This window comes from Bubalus kerabau, chromosome 1, assembly GCF_029407905.1.
Source record: "Bubalus kerabau isolate K-KA32 ecotype Philippines breed swamp buffalo chromosome 1, PCC_UOA_SB_1v2, whole genome shotgun sequence".
Taxonomy (NCBI): domain Eukaryota; kingdom Metazoa; phylum Chordata; class Mammalia; order Artiodactyla; family Bovidae; genus Bubalus; species Bubalus kerabau.
This window is the reverse complement of record NC_073624.1, coordinates 252,762,477-252,786,208: the sequence shown is the minus strand read 5'-3', so window position 1 is coordinate 252,786,208 and position 23,732 is coordinate 252,762,477. Positions and strand designations below refer to the sequence as shown.

General features: G+C 37.6%; 1 protein-coding gene across 3 annotated transcripts in view; it reads right to left on the bottom strand.

Annotated features, from left to right (window-relative positions):
- The window catches only part of XRCC4 (X-ray repair cross complementing 4), a 304,423-nt gene that overhangs the window by 44,042 nt on the left and 236,649 nt on the right, over positions 1-23,732 (bottom strand). The window contains exon 8 of one of the 3 annotated variants that reach the window (XM_055563255.1): positions 2,515-2,655. The exons of the other annotated variants lie outside the window; for them this stretch is intronic. Within the exon in view, the coding sequence (XP_055419230.1) occupies positions 2,535-2,655 (121 nt within the window). The 3' untranslated portion in view covers positions 2,515-2,534. Of the gene's footprint in view, positions 1-2,514; positions 2,656-23,732 lie in introns of those variants that run through there. 3 annotated transcript variants of the gene reach the window in all.

Genomic DNA, 23,732 nt, shown 5'->3' with positions numbered 1-23,732 from the left:
TCTTTTGGTTGGGGCATTCAACCCATTTATGTTTAAGGTAATTATTGATAAGTATGATCCCATTGCCATTTACTTTATTGTTTTGGGCTTGAATTTATACACCCTTTTTGTGTTTCCTGTCTAGAGAATATCCTTTAGTATTTGTTGGAGAGCTGGTTTGGTGGTGCTCAATTCTCTCAGCTTTTGCTTGTCTGTAAAGCTTCTGATTTCTCCTTCATATTTGAATGAGATCCTTGCTGGGTACAATAATCTAAGCTGTAGGTTATTTTCTTTCATCACTTTAGGTATGTCTTGCCATTCCCTCCTGGCTTGGAGAGTTTCTATTGAAAGATCAGCTGTTATCCTTATGGGAATTCCCTTGTGTGTTATTTGTTGTTTTTCCCTTGCTGCTTTTAATACTTGTTGTTTGTGGTTGATCTTTGTTAATTTGATTAATATGTGTCTTGGGGTGTTTCGCCTTGGGTTTATCCTGTTTGGGACTCTCTGGGTTTCTTGGACTTGGGTGATTATTTCCTTCCCCATTTTAGGGAAGTTTTCAACTATTATTTCCTCAAGTATTTTCTCATGGTCTTTCTTTTTGTCTTCTTCTTCTGGGACCCCTATGATTCGAATGTTGTAGCATTTAATATTGTCCTGGAGGTCTCTGAGATTGTCCTCATTTCTTTTAATTCATTTTTCTTTTTTCCTCTCTGATTCATTTATTTCTACCATTTTATCTTCTAATTCACTAATCCTATCTTCTGCCTCTGTTATTCTAGTATTTGTTGCCTCCAGAGTGTTTTTGGTCTCATTTGTTGCATTATTCATTATATATTGACTCTTTTTTATTTCTTCTAGGTCCTTGTTAAACCTTTCTTGCATCTTCTCAATCCTTGTCTCCAGGCTATTTATCTGTGATTCCATTTTGATTTCAAGATTTTGGATCAATTTCACTATCATTATTCGGAATTCTTCATCAGGTAGATTCCCTATCTCTTCCTCTTTTGTTTGGTTTGGTTGGCATTTATCCTGTTCCTTTACCTGCTGGGTATTCCTCTGTCTCTTCATCTTGTTTAAATTGCTGAGTTTGGGGTGTCCTTTCTGTATTCTGGCAGTTTGTGGAGTTCTCTTTATTGTGGCGTTTCCTCACTGTGTATGGGTTTGTACAGGTGGCTTGTCAAGGTTTCTTGGTTAGGGAAGCTTGTGTCCATGTTCTGGTGGGTGGAGCTGGATTTCTTCTCTCTGGAGTGCAATGAAGTGTCCAGTAATGAGTTATGAGATGTCTATGGTTTTGGGGTGACTTTGGGCAGCCTGTATATTGGAGCTCAGGGCTGTGTTCCTGTGTTGCTGGAGAATTTGCTTGGTATGTCTTGCCCTGGAACTTGTTGGCCCTTGTGTGGTGCTTGGTTTCAGTGTAGATATGGAGGCATTTCATGAGCTCCTGTCAATTAATGTTCCCTGAAGTCAGGGTTTGGACTTAAGCCTCCTGCTTCCAGTTATTGGTCTTATTTTTACAGTAGTCTCAAAACTTCTCCTATACAGCACCACTGATAAAACATCTTTCGAAGACAATAGGTTGCTTTTCTGGGTGCCTGATGTCCTCTGCCGGCATTCAGAAGTTGTTTTGTGGAATTTACTTGGTGTTTAAGTGTTTTTTTGATGAATTTGTGGGGGAGAAATTGTTCTCCCCGTCCTATTCCTCTGCCATTTTAGCTCCTTCCCCTTAAATAAACTTTAAAGTGATGCTAAATTTCATGGTTTTTTAATAATTACTCAGTTTCCTACTTCTTGGTCCTCATGAATATTTATTGATACATACAGATAAGCACTGATTATGCATCAGTGCATATAGGTATCATAACAACTCTTGATGAGTACCACATGCTTCCTACCTACTAAGATTTTGCAATCTTCAGTAGAAAATTCACTGAACTTTACAGGGGTAAAATTGGTAGGGTTAACAGTTTTTTTAGTTTTTCCTGGATAACTGATCACTAATGAAAAATACGTTAGCTGAAAACTGGTGACATATATCCTACTTTTCTGATCTAATTAATAGAGTCTGCAGATCAAAGTTTAACACCTTCATGTGATCATCCTGAGAATCAGTTCTCACTGTTGCAATCCTGAGAGATTACTTTGAAATTCCTTGGACACATTTTAAAAATATTAGTACTTAAATCCTCTTTCTCTCTTTTAATTAATTCTGCTAGAATTATTAATTATTATGGTTTTGTATAATTAAGCTGTAGTTACAGTCAAAAAGGATAGTAAAAAGAGGTGGTCCCTTGACCTCGGTCAATAAAGTACAATTGATGATGCTCTGAAATCTCTGAGTAATCTAGAAAAAGACCTTTTATTGCTGTGTCCCTCCTTTGCTTTGTAAAGTGGCAACAACTTTACAAAGGATAAAATAATAAAAAGGATAATAATGATACAAATATATGGGAAATAAATAAAAGTAGGTTACAACATAAATCAGAATGATATGCTAATAGTACAGAAGCCCCTCCAGATGAATATTTTACAATTTTATTTGGATACACATCTCCCAATCAAATGGATGAAAAAGTTTCTGTTAATAGGGAGGCTAAATTATGATGAATCCCTTCTTGTAGAACATGTTGCTTAATGAACTTTGATCTTCCTTGGAAACTTTGGGTTATTTTTTCCCTACTGAAACAAAACAAAGTGAAAGTCACTCAGTCATGTTCAACTCTTTGCAACCCCCATGGACTATACAGTCCATGCAATTTTTCAGGCCAGAATACTGGAGTGAGTAGCCTTTCCCTTCTCCAAGGGTTCTTCCCAACCCAGGGATGGAACCCACATCTCCCACCTTTCAGGCAGATTCTTTACTAGCTGAGCTACAAGGGAAACCAAGAATAACCAACTTTTAAAAACATATTACATTAAACTTATAAAAAATATTATATTAATAATAAAACTATAATCTATAAGGTATACTTCAGTTTAGGTCAGTCCTCAGTCATGTCCGATTCTTTGCGACCCCATGGACTGCAGCACACCAGGCTTCCCTATTCATCACCAACTCCCAGAGCATACTCAAACCCATGTCCATTGCGTCGGTGATGCCATCCAACCATATCATCCCCTGTCTTCCCCTTCTCCTCTCGCCTTTAATCTTTCCCAGCATCAGGGTCTTTTCAAATGAATCAGTTCTTTGCATCAGGTAGCCAAAATATTGGAGTTTCAGCTTCAGCAGTCAGTCCTTCCAAAGAAAATTCGGGACAGATTTCCTTTAGGATGGACTTGTTGGATCTCCTTGCAGTCCAAGGGACTCTCAAGAGTCTTCTCCAACACCGCAGTTCAAAAGCATCAATTGTTTGGCGCTCAGCTTTCTTTATAGTGCAGCTCTCACATCCATACATGACTACTGGAAAAACCATACCTTTGACTAGATGGACCTTCATTGGCAAAGTAATGTCTCTGCTTTTTAATATGCTGTCTAGGTTCGTCATAACTTTCCTTCCAAGGAGTAGGCATCTTTTAATTTCATGGCTGTAGTCACCATCTGCAGTGATTTTGGAGCCTCTAAAAATAAAGTCTGTCACTGTTTCCATTGTTTCCTTATCTATTTGCCATGAAGTGATGGGATCAGATGCTATGATCTTCGTTTTCTGAATGTTAAGCTTTAAGCCAACTTTTTCACTCTCCTCTTTCACTTTCATCAAGAGGCTCTTTAGTTCTTCTTCACTTTCTGCCATAAGGATGGCATCATCTGCATATCTGAGGTTTCCTTGATATTTCTCCTGGAAATCTTGATTCTCAGCATTTCTAATGCATATAAGTTATATAAGCAGGGTGACAATATACAGCCTTGATGTACTCCTTTCCCGATTTGGAACCAGTCTGTTGTTCATGTCCAGTTCTGTTGCTTCCTGACCTGCATACAGATTTCTCAAGAGGCAGGTAAGGTGGTCTGGTATTCCCATCTCTTTAAGAATTTTCCACAGTTTGTTGTGATCCACACAGTCAAAGGCTTTGGCACGTCAATAAAGCAGATGTTTTTCTGGAACTCTCTTGCTTTTTCCATGATCCAACAGATGTTGGCAATTTGACCTATGGTTCCTCTGCCTTTTCTAAATCCAGCTGGAACATCTGGAAGTTCATGGTTCATGTACTGTTGAAGTCTGGTTTGAAGACTTTTGAGCACTACTTTGCTAGTGTGTGAGATGAGTGCAACTGTGAGGTAGTTTGAACATTCTTTGGCATTGCCTTTCTTAGGGATTAGAATGAATCTTTTCCACAAACCTTTTCCAGTTTGTGGCCACTGCTGAGTTTTCCAAATTTGCTGGCATATTGAGTGCAACACTTTCACAGCATCATCTTTTAGGATTTAAAATAACTCAACTGGAATTCCATCACCTCCACTAGCTTTGTTCATAGTGATGCTTCCTAAGGCCCACTTAACTTCACAATCCAGGATGTCTGCTCTAGGTGAGTGATCACACTATCATAATTATCTTGGTCGTGAAGATCTTTTTTGTATTTCTTCTGTGTATTCTTGCCACCTCTTCTTATCTGCTTCTCTTAGGTCCATACCATTTCTGTCCTTTATTTGTGCCCATCTTTGCATGAAATGTTCCCTTGGTATCTCTAATTTTCTTGAAGAGATCGCTAGTCTTTCCCATTCTGTTGTTTTCCTCTATTTCTTTGCATTGATCACTGACGAGGGCCTTCTTATGTCTCCTTGCTGTTCTTTGGAACTCTGCATTCAAATGGGTATATGTTTCCTTTTTCCTTTGCCTGTTGCTTCTCTTCTTTTTTCAGCTATTTGTAAGACCTCCTCAGACAACCAGTTTGCACTTTTTCGTATCTTTTTCTTGGGGATGGTCTTGATCACTGCCTCCTGTAGCAAGTCATGAACCTGTGTCCATAGTTCTTCAGGCACTCTGTCTATCACATCTAATCCCTTGAATTTATTTGTCACCTCCACTGTATAATTGTAAGGGATTTGGTTTAGGTCATACCTGAATGGTCTAGTGGTTTTCCCTACTTTCTTCAATTTAAGTCTGAATTTGGCAATAAGGAGTCCATGAGCTGAGCCACAGTCCACTCCTGGTCTTGTTTTTGCCAACTGTATAGAGCTTCTCCATCTTTGGCTGCAAAGAATATAATCAATCTGATTTCGGTGTTGACCATCTGGTGATGTCCAGGTGTTGAGTCTTCTCTTGTGTTGTTGGAAGAGGGTGTTTGCTATGACCAGTGCATTCTCTTGGCAGAACTCTATTAGCCTTTGCCCTGCTTCATTCTGTACTCCAAGGCCAAATTTGCCTGTTACTCCAAGTGTTCCTTGACTTCCTACTTTTGCATTCCAGTCCCCTATAATGAAAAGGTTACCTTTTTTGGGCGTTAGTTCTAGAAGGTCTTATAGGTCTTCATAGAACCATTCAACTTCAACTTCTTCAGCATTACTTGTCAGAGCATAGACTTGGGTTACTGTGATATTGAATGGTTTGCCTTTGAAATGGACAGATCATTCTGCCATTTTTGAGACTGCATCCAAGTACTGCATTTCAGACTCATTTGTTGACTATGATGGTTACTCCATTTCTTCTAAGGGATTCCTGCCCACAGTAGTAGATATAATGGTCATCTGAGTTAAAGTCCCCCATTCCAGTCCTTTTGAGTTCGCTGATTCCTAAAATGTCAGTGTTCACTCTTGCCACCTCCTGTTTGACCACTTTCAATTTGGTTTGATTCATGGACCTAACATTCCAGGTTCCTATGCATTATTGCTCTTTACAGCATCGAACTTTAGTTTCATCACTAGTTACATCCACAACTTGGTGTTGGTTTTGCTTTGGCTCCGTCTCTTCATTCTTCTGGTGTTATTTCTCCACTGATCTCCAGTAGCATATTGGGCACCTACCAACCTACCAAAGATGGAGATTTCATCTTTCAGTATCTTATCTTTTTACCTTTTTATATTTTTCATGGTGTTCTCAAGGCAAGAATACTGAAGTGGTTTGCCATTTCCTTCTCCAGTGGACCACGCTCTGTCACAAGTCTCCACAGTGACCTGTCTCTCTCGGGTGGCCCTACACGTCATGGCTCATAGTTTCATTGAGTTAGACAAGGCTGTGGTCCATGTGATCAGTTTGCTTAGTTTTCAATGATTGTTTTCATTTGTCTGGAGAAATGTAAGAGAACTTACAGAAGCTTCCTTATAGGATAGACTGACTGACTGGTGGTGGTGAGTGCGGGGAAGGGGGGCTGGATTTTGTTTTGATGGGCGGGGCCATGCTCAGCAAATCTTTAATCCAATTTTCCTTTGATGGGCGGGGCTGTGTTCCCTCCCTGTTGTTTGACCTGAGGCCAACCCAAGGTGGAGGCAATGAAGATAATGACTTTGACTTCCTTCAAAGGTCCCATGCATGCATTCTTCACTAAGTGCTCTCAACTGTGCAGCAGCCCACCACCAACCCACGCCTCCGCCAGAGACTCCTGGATACCCACGGACAAGTCTGTGTCAGTCTCCTGTGGGGTCACGGCTCCTTTCCCCTGGGTCTTCGTTCACACAAGGTTTTGTTTGTGGCCTCCAAGAGTCTGTTTCCCAGTCCTGTGTAAGTTCTGGTGGTTCTATGGTGAGGTAAATGGTGACCTCTTCCAAGAGGGCTTATGCTATACCCAGGTCTACTGCACCCAGATCCCCTGCCCCTCCAGCAGTCCACTGCTGACCTGTACCTCTGCAGGAGACACTCAGACACAGTTCAGTCTCAGTCTCTGTGGGGTCTCTGGCTCCTGGTACGCACAGGTATGTTTGAGCCCTCTGAGTGTCTCTGGCAGGTATGGTGTTTGATTCTTAATGTGAAAGACAGGAGGGGAACCCTCCTACTGTCTTTCTGGGGCTTCTCCTTTGCCCTTGGATGTGGGGTACCTCCTCGAAGTAATTCCAGCACCGTGCAGCCACCACTCTAGTGCACTTACTCATTTAATTAAATTATAGATATACATGTCTTGTGAGTGCAATTTTCTGATTTCTTTTATGACCTTATCTAAGAACATTTTGTATTGCTTATTTTCTAAAATATTCTTACACTGATTGCTTTATCTTAATTCACTATCCTATACTTGAGAGCAGGTTATATGTGTATAATTTTAGTTAGCAACAATTTTTTGTTGCTGTAGACATGTATCATAACAGTTATGGTAACAAAAGCCATATTTACAGAGTAAACCTTTTTTTCCAGGATAGACTGAATTACAGAGTAATTCACTCTATAGTATTTTGTTAATTTTTGAATGGGTAATATATACTTGGTACAAAATTTAAAGGTACACAATGATACACAAGAAATAGATCTTACCCCTTCAGCCAATAATTACCTCTAGGAACTAACTAGTATTATCAATTTTTTAGCTCCATTTCCACAGATAATTCTAACAAAACTGAATTTTAAATGTTTTCAGATTTATATATTAACCTAGTCTAAGTTGATGTGGCATGCCATGATATGGTATAGGACAATTTTCCAGAGAGTGATTTTCAGAATATGAGTCCTTCAAAATGTCCTATCTCAAAGAGTTCTGTTACCAAATAATTTTGGGTGACACAACATACTCTTAATTCCATTTTGAAATTTACATTATGTATCTTAAGGAGTCTGAGGTTTTTAGGCAAGAAATATGTTTTCTTACTTTAACTTTGCACTTCCCAAACTGACTTTACAACAGGACACTTTACCTCCCTTCCCCTCAAGAACACTAATAAGCAGCGTGTTAAATTAATTTATATTAGGTAGAACTGAAGAATGCTGAGTAAACACTTCAGTTCAGTTCAGTTGCTCAATCATGTCCAACTCTTTGCGACCCCATGAATCGCAGCATGCCAAGCCTCCCTGTCCATCACCAACTCCTGGAGTTCACTCAGACTCACGTCCATTGAGTCAGTGATGCCATCCAGCCATCTCATCAGTTGATAATAATGTATCAATATTGGTGTATTCCCTGAAACAAATGTATTACACTGAAGTATCACGTGAATCATAGGGGAAGCTGAGTGTGTTGCACATGGGAATACTTTGTACATTTGTCTCAATTTTTCTGTAAATCTAAATTAAAATTCTTCTAAAATATAAAGACCATTATTAAAAAAAGTTAATTTGGGAACTGCATATGGGACATGAAATAACACTAAGATGAGAGTTAAGACATCTAATTTCTAGATATCAATCCATGTGAAAACAGTTTATGTGAAATTTTTATAGCAACGAAGCAAAGGTTAATTTTCTCTAGAGATTATCTAAATGACTATATATTTGGGAGTGTACCCAACTCTTGATTATATGATAGAAGATAAACTAAAGTAATAATTAATCATAAAGAATGTATTTGTGAAGAAATGAAATTACTATGAATAAAATATCTATATAGTAAAAGATAACCTGTTTAGTAATGAACAGATGATATGGAGCTGTCAAAGATAGCCTGATAGACCAGGCCCTGGCCCTCAGCTCATACTTGTGGGGTACAGGCAGATCTCAAAGATATTGTGGACTGGGGTCAAGACTACTACAATAAAGCAAATATCCAATATAGTGAGTCACGCAAATTCTTTTGGTTTCCCAGTGCATATAAAAGTGTCTTTACCCTATATCATAGTCTATTAAGTGTGCAACATTATGTCTAGAAAATGCATATACCTAAGTTAAAAAAAATGTTTATTTCTAAAAAGAAAATTGCTTGGAGAAGGAAATGGCAACCCACTCCAGTATCCTTGCCTGGAAAATCTCACGGACAGAGGAGCCTGGTGGACTGCAGTCCATGGGGTCGCAAAGAGTCAGGCACAACTGAGCGACTAACACATACACACACAGCAGACTATCATTCAGCATTAGTGACACATGGTATCAATGGGTGAAGCTCAAAGACACTAACCCAAGGGAAATAAGCCATCACAAAAGGACAAATACAGCAGGATTCCACCTACATGAGGTACTGAGCGTAGCTGAATTCACAGAAAGTGGGATGGCAGTTGTCAGGCAGATTAGGGGAGGAGGAGATGCAGAGTTAGTGCCTAATAGGTTAGAGCTTCAGTTGGGGAAGGTGAAAAATTCCTAAAAAAAGAAAAAGAAAAAGAAAATTGCTAAACATCATCTGAGACTTCAAGTGAGTTTTAATCTTTTTGCTGGTAGATGATCTTGCTTCAGCATTGATGGCTGCTGACTGATCAGGGTGGTGGTTGCTGAAGTTTGGGATGGCTGTGGCTATTTCTTAAAATAAGACATCAGTGAGGTTTGCCATATCAACTGACTCTTCCTTTTATGAAGCATTTTTCTATAGTATACAATTCTGTTTGGTAGCATTTTATCCAGAGTAGAACTGCTTTCAATATTGGAATCAGTCCTCTCAAACCCTGACATAGCTTTTTAAAATAAGTTTATATAATTATTCTAAATTCTTTATTGTCATTTCAACAACCTTCACAGCATCATAATAGGCTTAGATTCTATCTCAAGAAAACACTTTCTTTGTTCATCCATAATAAGCAACTCCTCATCCATTCAAGTCTTATCATAAGATTGCAACAATTTAGTCACATTTTCCACTTCTAATTCTAGCTCTCTTGCTGTTTCCACCACATCTGCAGTTGCCTCCTCCACTGTTTTTTAACTCCACAAAGTCATCTATGAGAGTTGGAATCAACCAGTTCCAACTCCTATGAATGTTGGTATTTTGACATCTTTCCATGAAATCATAAACATGCTTAAAGACACCTAGAACGGTGAATCCCTTCTAGGTTTGCAACTTTCTTTGCCTAGATACATCAGAGGAATCACTCTTTATGGCAGCTATAGCCTTATGAAATGTGTTTCTTAAATAAGAGTCTTGAAAGTAAAAATGTCTCCTTGATCCATTGGCACAGAATGGGTGTTTTGTTAGCAGGCATGAAAACATTAATCTCATTGTACATTTCCATCAGATTTCTTGAATGACCAGAAGCATTGCCAATGAGCAGTAATATTTTAAAAGCAATCTTTTTCTGAGCAGTAGGTCTTAAGAGTGGGCTTAAAATATTCAGTAAACCATGCAGTCAATAAATATGCCATTATCCAGGCTTTGTTGTCCCATTTACAGAGCACAGAGTAGATTTAGCATAATTCCAAAGGTCCCAGTATTTTCAGAATGGTAAATGAGCACTTGTTGTTGCAAGTTAAAGTTACCAGCTACATCAACCTCTGCCTAACAAGAGTACCTTTGAAGAGTACCTTTGAAGCTTTGAAGACAGGTATTGACTTCTCCTCTCTAGCTATGAAAGTCAAAGGAGCATATTCTTCCAGTATATGGCTGTTTTGTATACAATTGAAAATCTGTTGTTTAGTGCATCTACCTTCATTAATGATCTTAGCAAGATCTACTGTATAACTTGCTGCAACTTTTACATCAGCACCTGTGTTTCACCTTGCATGTTTATGTTATGTAGATGGCTTTTTCCCTTCAACCTCATAAAGCAACCTCTGTTAGCTTCCAACTTTTCTTCCGCATTTTCCTCACTCTCTCAGCCTTCAAAGAATTGAAGAGAGTTAGGTCCTTGCACTGGATTAAGCTTTGGCTTAAGGGAATGTTGTGGCTTGTTTGATCTATCCAGACCATGAAAACCTTCTCTGTATCAACAATAATGTTGTTCTGCTTTCTTATCTTTCATGTGTTTACTGGAGTAATGATTTTAATTTCCTTCAGGAACTTAGCCTCTTTGCATTCACAACCTGGCTAATTGTTTGTTATAGGAAGCTCACCTATCAGCCTATCTGTTTTTCACCAGCCTTCCTCACATGTCCTTCTAACATGTCTTTACTTGAAGGGAAAAAGCTTAATCATTTCTAGCTTCTGATTTCAAGTGAGATATGTGAGACTTTCTTTCACTTGAACACTTAGAGGCCATTGGAGGATTATTAACCGGCCTAATTTCAACATTGTATTGTGTCTCAGGAAGCAAGGAGGCATAAGGAGAAGGAGAAAGATTAGAGAATGACTGGCTGGTGGAGCAGTGGGAACACAAAATATTTATTGATTAGGTTTGCTGTCTTACATAGGAATGTTTCATGGCATAACAAAACAACTACTATAATAACATCAAAGATCACTGATCATAGATTACTGTAACAAATATAATAAAAATGAAAAAATTTGAAATATTCCCAGAATTACCAAAATGTGAAATGGAGTCATGATAGGAGAAAATGCTATTGAAAAATAATTTGTTTGACACATTGGTGCCATAAAATTTCAATTTATTAAAAAACAAAAATGAAATACCTGAGAAGTACAATAAATGAATCTCAATAAAACAAGGCATGCCTGTATTCTAACACTGCAGAGCAAAAATTTTAGGTGAACCTCTAATTAAGGGTAGTAATGAAAGAGAAATGAGGCATGTGTCTGCTTAATCCCAGACTCATAAATACAAGGATCTTTACTATGAAGTTGTTTACCAGCCCAGTAATTTTTGGCAGATGGTCTTAAATCAAAGTACTTGTAATATTTTTACATTTTTGGGTAATATCTGTGGACTGTTAAACTACTGTATTATTAAATTATTTTGTGTCATATTGTTATTGGTTTCATAGTTTTGTTTTAATGATGATTCTGAGTAATTGTGGTTTCTTTTCTATCTGTTCATCACCCCATTTATGCCAGTTAATCAAGGGTTGACTGTAGTTGAGTTCAAAGTAACTAGTTTTACTATAGTCTCAAGTTGTTTCCTGATTTGCAATGCATCATCTGCAAATATTATCAAATTTTCTCCTAATTATATTTGTAACCATTTTTTGAATTGAAATTGTACTCATTTGAATGATTACCTCAAATCTTTCATTTTTAAGTAGTTTATTCCACATAATATTAACTAAATATAAGTAGGCAATGTGGTGTTCTTTGTCTCTCTAATTGAATTTTCTATTGTGCTTTTTTTGGGGGGGGGGGCTAGGTTTTTTGCTAGATTATACTTGACTTTCCCAAATTATTGCAGTATACAATTAAAGTTATTTTAACTGACCCATTTTCTAAGATTTGTCATGAAAGAAAACTCTCTTTTTTATAATTTACAAGTATAGTAAATTCTTCCTGTTATTCTACATATTTTCCTTATACTTTATTATAATACTGCTACAATTATAATCAAAGCTTTCTTAAAAGAATATTTAGTAACTAACCAACAAACCAACATGTATGTGATATCTCCTACACTATGTAGTTGAAACCTTTCCCCATACACAAATTTAACAAATAGCTTTAATTTTCCCTTACTGTTAGGAAATGGCAACCCACTCCAGTATTCTTGCCTGGAGAATGCCGTGGACAGAGGAGCCTGGCAGCTATAGTCCATGGGGTGGCAAAGAGTCAGCTGAGACTGAGCACACACACCAGCAATATAGATAAAGCATGGACTTTAGATTGTTACTACCTAGGTTTGAGTCCTTGTTAGCCCACTTATTATCTGTGATTCTCTGTGTCTCGGTCTTCTTATATACAGTTAGCATTTTTATCCCCATTTTATATATGAGAGGGGTTTCCCTGGTGACTAAGACAATGAAGAATCCGCCTGCAATTCTGGAGATCCAGGTTCGATCCCTGAATTGGAACGATTCCTTTGAGAAGAAAATGTTGTCATTATTCCTTCCATTATTTTTTGTTGGTAGTATTATTTTTCACCCTCCCAAGAGCTCTTATGAGCTATTTCTCCTTGAATTAGGTCTTTCATAATTTGTTTTCTATTAAAGATGAAATTTGCTTGTCACAGTAAGCTGCTTTATAGCCAGCTGGTTAACTTTACCCATTAAGTTATTCTACTTATACCTTTAGTAGAAATCTTGCTAAATTTTAGCTTCTGAATTTGAAAGCTTAGGTGTCTGCATATCTCTTGCTTAAAAGAACTAAACATGCTTGAGAGTGTGTGTGTGTACATTATTACATGGTGGTTTGGTCACTAAGATGTGTCCGACCCTTGAAACCCCATGGACTGCAGCCCCCCAGGCTCCTCTGTCCATGGGACTTCCCAGGCAAGAATACTGGAGTGGGTTGCCATTTCCTTCTCCAGGGACTCTTCCCAACCCAGGGATTGAACCCGGGTCTCCAGCATTGCAGGCAGATTCTTTACCGACTGAGCTACGAGGGAAGCCCCACATTTTTGCATACATTTGTTTTTTACTTAATAGCATCAGAGAATTGATACAGTACTAAGGAAATTATTAGAATAAAAGCTAAAGGAAAGCAGGATCTTAGAGAGATAAAATGACTACATTTTTTTTTTTTTTTTTTGCCTAAAGACATTTACTGGAACGTAGTAAACTTAAACTGCAGTTTTCACACAATTGTGGGATACAGCGAGATAGAGACAAATCTTAGGGCTTGCCGAAAGAGACCCTCCCTCATAAAGGTCATGCAAGATTCATTTAGTAACCACAAACCTAGGCTTGGGTATATTTGCAGCTCAAATTAATGTGATTTAGGAAGGCAATGGCACCCCATTCCAGTACCCTTGCCTGGAAAATCCCATGGACAGAGGAGCCTGGTAGGCTGCAGTCCATGGGGTTGCTGAGGGTCGGACACGACTGAGCGACTTCACTTTCACTTTTCACTTTCCTGCATTGGAGCAGGAAATGGCAACCCACTCCAGTGTTCTTACCTGGAGAATCCCAGGGATGAGGGAGCCTGGTGGGCTGCCGTCTATGGAGTTGCACAGAGTCAGACACGACTGAAGTGACTTAGCAGCAGTAGCAGCAGGTGGTTTAAAAATTCTCAATGGTGAATGCTTTATATACTGTGGTAACCCTTTCACAATATCATCATGCTATACACTCTAAATACATTACACTTTCACTTGTCAATTATATCTCACTAAAACTGAAAAATAAACAAACAAGAAAATCTCAAACCAGGTAATTTAAAATAGTTGAAGACCATTAGTGCCCCTATGTGGCAGAAGCAATGACAAATATTTTGCAGAGAAAACACCTTTACACTAGGTCTCAAAGAATTCCTACAAGTAATTTTCTAAGGAAAAAAAAAAGAGTAACACACAGTAAAAAATTACTTCACTCATAAGAAAACAAGGCTTATGAATAAGAACAGAAGAAACAACAGAAATTGGTTGTGGAGATTTCAAATATTAAGAAAATAATAAAATAACAATGCTTACTACATTTCAAAAATAAAAGATACTCAAGAACAGTAACAGGAAACTATAAACAATGATAAAGCATATCTGGAGAGAAACACACACAATTTCTAGAAATAAAAATATAATATCTGAAATTATTCAGTGACCAAGCTTAAGAGATTAGCCTTTCATATATGAAGAGAGAACTAGTAACCTAAAACATGACTAGAAGGAACTATGTGGAATTCAGCATGGAAAGTCAAATAAAGGTAACGAGACATAGAAAATAGAGTGTGATGGCCTAACCTAAGCATGATTTGAGCATCAAAAGAAAGGGACAGAGAGAATAAAATAGAAGAGATATCTGAAGAAATAAAGATTGAGTAATTTTCAGAACCAATGAAAGTGACCAATTATTCCCCTCAGAAATCACAAATCACAAGCAAAATGACCAAAAAGAAATTTACATTTGGATGCATAAGAGTGAAACTTTAGAATACCAAAGACAAAGCAGTAAGCTTACAAGTAGCCAGTGAGAAAAGGCAGATTCCTCCCAAGGAGTGATTGTGAGAATGTCAAGAAATGTTCAGTTTCCTATGAAATCAAATATTTAGTGTGTTGAAAGAAAATAACTACTAACCCAAAGTCTAGCTTCAGTAGAATTTTTTCAAGAGCACAAGTTAAATAAGGACATTTTCCAACCAACTAAACTGAGAAGTTTGCCTCTAGTAGAGTATCATTGCTTGGAGAAGGAAGTGGCAACCCACTCCAGTATTCTTGCCTGGAAAATCCCATGGACAGAGGAGCCTGACAGGCTACAGTCCATGGAGTCGCAAGAGTCAGACATGACTTAGCAACTAAACCAACCACCAGAGTATCATTAAAGGAAATTCTGAAAAATGTATTTCAGATAAATTGAAAATAATCCCAGACAGCTGTTTTAAATGCAAGTTGTAAATCCAAGTAGGAAAAAAAAAAAAACAGTGAAAGTTATACATTTGTAGATAAATTTAAATGATTTAAATGAGCACTGGCTATATATACAAACTAATAATGAGAATGTCCTTTAAAAAAAGACTAAAAATGTCCCCAAATACGCAAAAATAACGTTACCTTTGTGGGATTTCGGGATTAAAGGAATTTAAGGGAATTAAAGTTTAAAGGAATTAAAGTGTTCCAAATACTGAGTTCTCTAAAGGGAGCAAAAGTATACTTGATTGACTTTTACAGTTTCATAAGTTAAGAAAACATGTTGCAATTGTAGCTACTAAAAGAAGAGAAACAGTATATTTCCCACAAACAGTAAAAAGACAAAAACTATCAGATAAGATAAAAAACAAAAGCACAAAATGCAGTTAAATGCAGTTCATCCGAGAGGTTTCCAAAAGGTAAGGATACAAAGAGGTAGAAAGTAAAAAAGATAGAAAAATATATATACCAGGTAAATCCTAAAAAAAAAAAGAAACCTCCTGTGGCTATATTAATATCTCTTATTGAGATGAAGAACATTACTAGAAATAATGAGAGTGATTTGATAATAAAAAATTTCATTTTTCAGAAATATTAAACTATTTTATCTAATAATATAGCCACAGATTGTCAACTACAATGAAATATAGACAAGCTTATTATAGTTCAGTTCAGTTTAGTTGCTCAGTCATGTCCAACTCTTTGCAATCCCATGGACTGCAGAATGCCAGGCCTCCCTGTCCATCACCAACTCCCTGAGTTTACTCAAACTCATGTCTAATTGGGTCGGTGATGCCATCCAACTATCTCATCCTCTGCCGTCCCCTTCTCCTCCTGCCTTCAATCTTTCCCAGCATCAGGGTCTTTTCTAAGGAGTTAGATCTTCACATCAGGTGGCCAAAGTATTGGAGCTTCAGCTTCAGTATCAGTCTTTCCAATGAACGGTCAAGACTGATTTCCTTCAGGATTGACTGGTTTGATCTCCTTGCAGTCTAAGGACTCCCAAGAGTCTTCTCCAACACCACAGTTCAAAAGCATCAATTCTCCCTGCTTAGCTTTCTTTATAGTCCAACTCTCAAATCCATACATGACGACTGGAAAAACTGTAGCCTTGACTAGATGGACCTTTGTTGACAAAGTCATGTCTCTGTTTTTTAATATGCTGTCTAGGTACGTCATAAGTTGTCTTCCAAGGAGTAAGCGTCTTTTAATTTCATGGCTGCAGTCACCATGAAGTCACCATGCAATCATCTGCAGTGATTCTGGAGCCCCTCCATAATAAAGTCTGTCACTGCTTCCCCATCTACTTGCCATGAAGTGACAGGACCAGATACCATGATCTTAGTTTTCTCAATGTTGAGCTTTAAGCCAACTTTTTCACTCTCCACTTTCATCAAGAGGCTCTTTAGTTCCTCTTCACTTTCTGCCATAAGGGTGGTATCATCTACAATCTGAGGTTATTGATATTTCTCCCGGCAATCTTGATTCCAGCTTGTGCTTCCTCCAGCCCAGTGTTTCTCATGATGTACTCTGCATATAAGTTAAATAAGCAGAGTGACAAAATACAGCCTTGATATACTCCTTTTCCTATTTGGAACCAGTCTGTTTTTCCATGTCCAGTTATTATAGTAGTGAAGGATTTTAATGCAGCTTTTTTTAGGAAAATGGATGTGGATATAGATTTTGATATGAAAATGAACAAATCTGATCTACCAGACATATAAAGAACACTTAACCAAACAAATGCAAATGCAAACATATTGTTTTCTAGCACATATAGGACATTTATGGGACCATAAGAAAATTTTCAACAAACTTCAAAGGACTGAATTCATATGGTATGTAACCTAAACTTTGCCACTTACTAGTTTTATGACATTGTTGAAGTTCTTTGAAGCCTTTCTGAGCTTCAATCTCTTAACTTCAAAATGGGGCAACAATGGTATACACACAAAGAGAATCTTACAAACAATGAGAGGTTGTTTGGATTTTAAAATAATGAATTTAAACAAGGAAAGGCATGATTAGATATGTTTTATAAAGATCATTTTGGCACCAAGACCGAGAATGGATTTAGAGAAAGGGGCAACTACAAGAGATATGTTAGGAAGAAATTATAATACATCATGTAAAATGCAGGGCTGGATAAAGCACAAACGGGAATCAAGATTGATGGGAGAAATATCAATAACCTCAGATACACAGATGACACTATCCTTATGGCAGAAAGTGAGAAACAACTAAAGAGACTCTTGATGAAAGTGAAAAAGGAGAGTGAAAAAGTTTGCTTAAAACTCAACATTCAAAAAATGAAGATCGTGGCACCCAGTCCCATCACTTCAGGGCAAACAGATGGGCAAACAGTGAGAGACTTTATTTTTTGGGGCTCCAGAATCACCTCAGATGGTGACTGCAGCCATGAAATTAAAAGATGCTTGCTCCTTGGAAGAAAAGCTATGACCAACCTAGACAGCAAATTAAAAAACAGAGACGTTACTTTACCAACAAAGGTCCATCTAGTCAAAGCTATGGTTTTCCCAGTAGTCATGTGAGAGCTGGACTATAAAGAAAGCCGTGTGCCGAAGAATTGATGCTTTTGAACTGTGGTGTTGGAGAAGACTCTTGAGAGTCCCTTGGACAACAAGGAAAGCCAACCAGTCAATTCTGAAGGAAATCAGTCTTGAATGTTCATTGGAAGGAGTGATGCTGAAGCTGAAACTCCAATACTCTGGCCACCTGATGCAAAGAACCGAATTACTGGAAAAGACCCTGATATTCGGATAGATTGAAGGCGGGAAGAGAAGGGGACGACAGAGTATGAGATGGTTGGATGGCATCACTGACTAATGGATATGAGTTTCATAGGCTCCAGGCATTGGGATGAACAGGGAAGCCTGGCGTGCTACTGTCCATAGGGGCGCAAAGAGCTGGACACAACTGAGCGACTGAACTGAACTGAACTGATAATACATCAGATGAGAAATAATGTGGACTTGAAGAGCACATCAAAGGACATATCTTCACAAATATCTATCTTCCTATTTATAATTTCAGTCCCAAAGAGAACTAACAGAAACTAGGTCTACTAAATGTATAACTATTACTTTAAAATTCTTTGGTGAATAACAGAATGTTAAAGCACATAATTTTTCATTCATTAAAAAGAGAGAATATAAGAGGTAATCTTCAAGGCAAATGTCTTTGTGACATAAAAAAATGCAACTGAGTTATGGTATCCTTTATATATATATATATGTAAATACATATATATATGTAAATACATATATATATACACACACACACATATATATATTACAGAGATACAGGTATAGATTTATTTTTTAATTAAGTCTATTTTCAAGTATTCTCTTTTTTCATTCTTTAATATTGTCTAAAGTTTAATAATTCTCACTGTTAGGTACTTCTTCACAGCCAATCCCCTAAAGCAAAGACACTGCATATTTCTGTTACCTGCTATCAACAGATACTTAAACTACTTGCATATTAGTGTATTCATTAGTCTTATAAAACTCAAAGTAAAATATTTCTACACATAGATTTTTTAGGGAATTTGTAAATACAAATGAAGCAAGTACTAAACTTTATTTTCTTTATAATTTTTATTTACATGAAATTTGGCTAACATGAAAATATATGTAATTTAAACAATAAAACTAAAACTAATCTGAATAATATATCTGTGTAGCATAAACATTATATATGAACAAGGTCCTTCCCTAATTTAGCTTTGCTTTTGTTTTCTATCATGGATTCAAGGGCCGTAAGTGGTAGGAAGCATGATTTAAATTTGGGAGGAATAACACTTGGCTGGTACAAATCATGCTTCCCAAGTGGTGCAGTGGTAAAGCATCTAACTGCCAATGTAAGAGACACAAGAGATGTGGGTTCAATCCCTGGGTCGGGAAGATCCCCCAGACTCTGGCAGGAAATAGCAACCCAGTCCAGTATTCTTGCCTGGAAAATTCCATGGACAGAGGAGCCTGGTAGGCTACACTCCAGAAGATCGCAAAGAGTCAGACACAACTGAGCGCGTGCATGCGCGCGCGCGCGCGCGCACACACACACACACACACACACACACACACACACACAGTGTAAATGATAGTGTTAATAAGGATGGCTATTGCAGAGAATGCCACGGTGGCCTATCTTTGCCAAGAGTTCTCATTTCTCATAGTACCAAATCAATATTCATTTTCATGTCCTATAAAAGAGTGTCATAATTAAAGTGAAAGGAAATGAAGTTCATTTATAGTGAAAGGATGTGCTGAAATAAAATGTCAGAATTGATAAATGGAACAGGCAAAGAGATAGATGTGACTCCAAGGGGTCTTACACATTGTCTCTACCAATCATTTTGGAACTCTTCCAAACAATACATCAAATTAAAGTCAATCCAAGAGAGAAATTTGTAATTTAGATAATTTATACTTTGGCATAGGCAATGCTATATATTTCTGATGCTGCTATCTGGAAAGAAGAACAGAGAAGAAGAGAAAAGGAGATCAAGGTCACGCTCATTTGCAACTTCTCTCTTATCTCCTGCTAGAAAGCATCAAACTGTCTCAAATCTGACAACACATCATCCCTTTCATCTTTCATCTGGATTAGTGCAGCTTCTCAACTGGTCTTCCAGAGTTCCACTCTGGTCCACTTTCAATCTACCAGAGAGCACAAAAAGTGATCTTACAAAGTAAATCAAATAAAATCCACTGTTTAAAACTCTGTAAGTTTCCCAAAGCACACAGAATAAAATCCACACTCCCTTACTTTGAGCTCTAAGGTCTGCATGATCTGGCCTGTCTGCATGTGTTACTTCCTGTATATGTTGCTACCCAACCACACTGAGTTTCTTCCCACCTTAGAACTTTTGCATATACCATTCTGTCTTCAGGGAATACCTCACTCTTAAAAGCCTACTCCTTACGCTTATATGAAGCTTAAATATTAACTGCCTCAAGTCTTTCCTAACCACCTATCTCAACTCCTTGTTTTGTTTCCTTCTTAGCATATGAAGGCAATGGCACCCCACTCTAGTACTCTTGCCTGGAAAATCCCATGGACAGAGGAGCCTGGAAGGCTGTAGTCCATGGGGTCACTGAGGGTCGGACACGACTGAGCGACTTCACTTTCACTTCTCACTTTCATGCATTGGAGAAGGAAATGGCAACCCACTCCAGTGTTCTTGCCTGGAGAATCCCAGGGACAGTGGAGCCTGGTGGGCTGCCGTCTATGGGGTTGCACAGAGTTGGACATGACTGAAGCGACTTAGCAGCAGTAGCAGTAGCATACATCATAGTGTACATTTTTTATATTTATTGATTTTTTATGAAGTTTTTCACCTAACATGTAAGCTCTGTAGTGAGAGTGGTGAACGTCTTTTCTAATGGCACCTTTTTATATATAATTTCTTATTACAGACATATAAGGTAGATTATTTTATATGCACATTCTTGTTTTTTTACTCAGAAATAATAAGACTGTTTTAAAAAGTGTGTTCCATACTAATGTATGGTGTTTGGTGGAAACATGATCCTAGGTCAAAGAATTCTTTGCAAGTCCTACAAACTATATGTTCTTCCTGAGGGTCCCTGATGCATATTAAGATATTGAAAGCTTCCAGAAGTAAAGAAATTGTTTTACTTTTACTCAATCCATTGATTACTGTATTTGTAGATTCTGGAAACTCCTTAATTTCCTTACTAAGTAGCATTTATTAACCTCCTGAGATATTAAGTGTTCAACATAAGAAACTTTGAGAAATGATACTACAGAGTTCCAGGGAAGAACAACTTGTCCACTGTCTTTTGTATTTACTTACCTAAATGAATTCAAGGATTTCATCACAGCACCAAACAGTTCTCCCCCCAAACCCTTCTATTATAAAAATGTTTTTAAAAATGTTCCCCAAAATGTCTTAAGATGTCTTAAAAATGCCTTTTAAAGTTCTAAAAAATGTCAAGAAGTGGAAGAAAAGCATTATCACTGAAGCTGTGTTTAGTCACTCAGTTATGTCCAACTCTTGGCAACCCCATGGACTGTAGCTCGCCAGGTTCCTCTTCTGTCTATGGAATTCTCCAGGTAAGAATACTGGAGTGGGTTGCCATTCCTTCTCCATCATTAATGCCATGAACTAGTAATAAATCATTAAAAATTTACACATACCTAAAATTCAGGCCTAAATCCAGATTTTCTATTTTGTGTGTTTTATTTTTGAAACATGATTCTTTAACCATATCTATGCTAATTTTATAGTTATTGTTATCATTATTACTTTGTGTTTTGTTTTTTTTTTTTTTGCTTGTGATCTAATAAGGCAACCAGAAGTTTTCTCAGTTAATTCCTACAAGGCTGCTTAGAATTTGCTGCTAATGTTAATATCTGCATATGGTTTTTATAGGCCACACATATGCTTTGGAGTAATGTACATATTATTTGAATGTTTACTGACAATAAAACATTTTTGTTTAGCCAGTTTACCAGAAGTTTCACTGATAGTCATAAATGCTTGGAATACATGGCTTTTTATAGCAGAACATGTTGTTGTTTAGTCACCAAGTTGTGTCCGACTCTTTTGTGACCCCATGGACTTATAGCCCACCAGGGTCCTCTGGCCATGGCATTTCCCAGGCAAGAATACTAGAGTTGACATTTTCTTCTCCAGGGGATCTTCCCAACCCAGGGATTGAAACTGCATGTCCTGTACTGGCAGACAGATTCCTTACCCCTGAGCCACCAGGGAAGTTCACAGCATACTATGGTGAAGACAAATTTCCATTGGTAAAGCTACTACTTTATCTTTACTCTTTTTTTTTTCTTTATTTTTACTCTATCTTTGAACTATTTTGGTTCAAAAATCCAAAAATTTAAACCTTGACAACCAACAATACTGAGTTTCTATTTTTCCCATTATCTTTTGTTTATTTCTTTGGCACAAAATACTTACTTGAGCAGAAAAATATTTCTAAGTTTCTTTTTTGTACTTAGGAACTTTCATAGATATACATGCCTCTGGTTAAGGACAAGTGTGTCTGTTCATCTACTAACAGACGGTGTAAACAGTTAGTCATGGTTATTTCCTTTTTGTCATATTTTATTCTTTATTCAATAGAGTATATAAAGTACTATTTATATCTACCTGGTAGCTCAGACAGTAAAGTGTCTGCCTACAATGCAGGAGACCCGGGTTCAATCCCTGGGTCAGGAAGATCCCCTGGAGAAGGAAATGGCAACCCACTCCAGTACTCTTGCCTGGAAAATCCCATGGACTGAGGAGCCTGGTAGGCTACAGTCCATGGGGTTGCAAAGAGTCGGACACGACTGATCAACTTCATTTTCACTTTTCATGATAAAAAAAGAAAAAGACAAAGTTAAACATCTTTCCATTTTAGAAAAGAGATTTAAAAAGAGGTAAAGTTAGATATTAATCACATTATTAAAATGTATAAATGACATTATTTTATAAAATTAAGCCAACTTTAAAATATCTATACATTGGTTTCTTTTAGAGTTAATTTAAAAGAAACTTTTGTAATCCACTCTGTCGAAAACTGCTTTTGTAGCTATGTATAAGATCATGGCATCCGGTCCCATCACTTCATGGGAAATAGATGGGGAAAGAGCAGAAACAGTGGCTGACTTTATTTTTCTGGGCTCCAAAATCACTGCAGATGGTGACTGCAGCCATGAAATTAAAAGAGGCTTACTCCTTGGAAGGAAAGTTATGACCAACCTAGACAGCATATTGAAAAGCAGAGACATTACTTTGCCAACAAAGGTCCATCTAGTCAAGGCTATGGTTTTTTCTGTGGTCATGTATGGATGTGAGAGTTGGACTATAAAGAAAGCTGAGCACAGAAGAATTGATGCTTTTGAACTGTGGTGTTGGAGAAGACTCTTGAGAGTCCCTTGGACTGCAAGGAGATCCAACCAGTCCATCCTAAAGGAGACCAGTCCTGGGTGTTCATTGGAAGGACTGATGTTGAAGCTGAAACTCCAATACTCTGGCCACCTGATGCAAAGAGCTGACTCATTTGAAAAGACCCTGATGCTGGGAAAGATTGAGGGCAGGAGAAGAAGGGGACAACAGAGGATGAGATGGTTGGATAGCATCACCTACTCGATGGACGTGGGTTTGGGTGGACTCTGAGAGTTGGTGATGGACAGGGAGGCCTGGTGTGCTGCGGTTCTTGGGGTCGCAAAGAGTCAGACATGACTGAGCAACTGAACTGAACTGAACTAATTCTTGTATATTCTAATCTTTTTCTGGGGTAATCTAATGTAAAATCACATTCATTCTCTCATTTATTAATTCAACAAATATTTCATGTATGTCTAACACTCAAAGTACAAGTATCTTACTAAATGGTACCTTACTAAATGGAATATAGAAGTCGCTGGGGTCCTATCTCAGTGTTCAAGCAGTTTAAAAATTGAGTATACAGATAATTTCCATAGATAAATAATAGATAATTATCCCATAGATAATTCCCATAGATAAATACCAGGTAAATAGATTAAAAATTAAAGGATAGTTATCACTTAATAGCCTACAAGCTCAAAGAGGAAAGGTTATACTCATAATTTCCAGGGTAAAAGAGGTGATTTTTGAAGGCTAAGATTATAAAAGAAGTAGGAA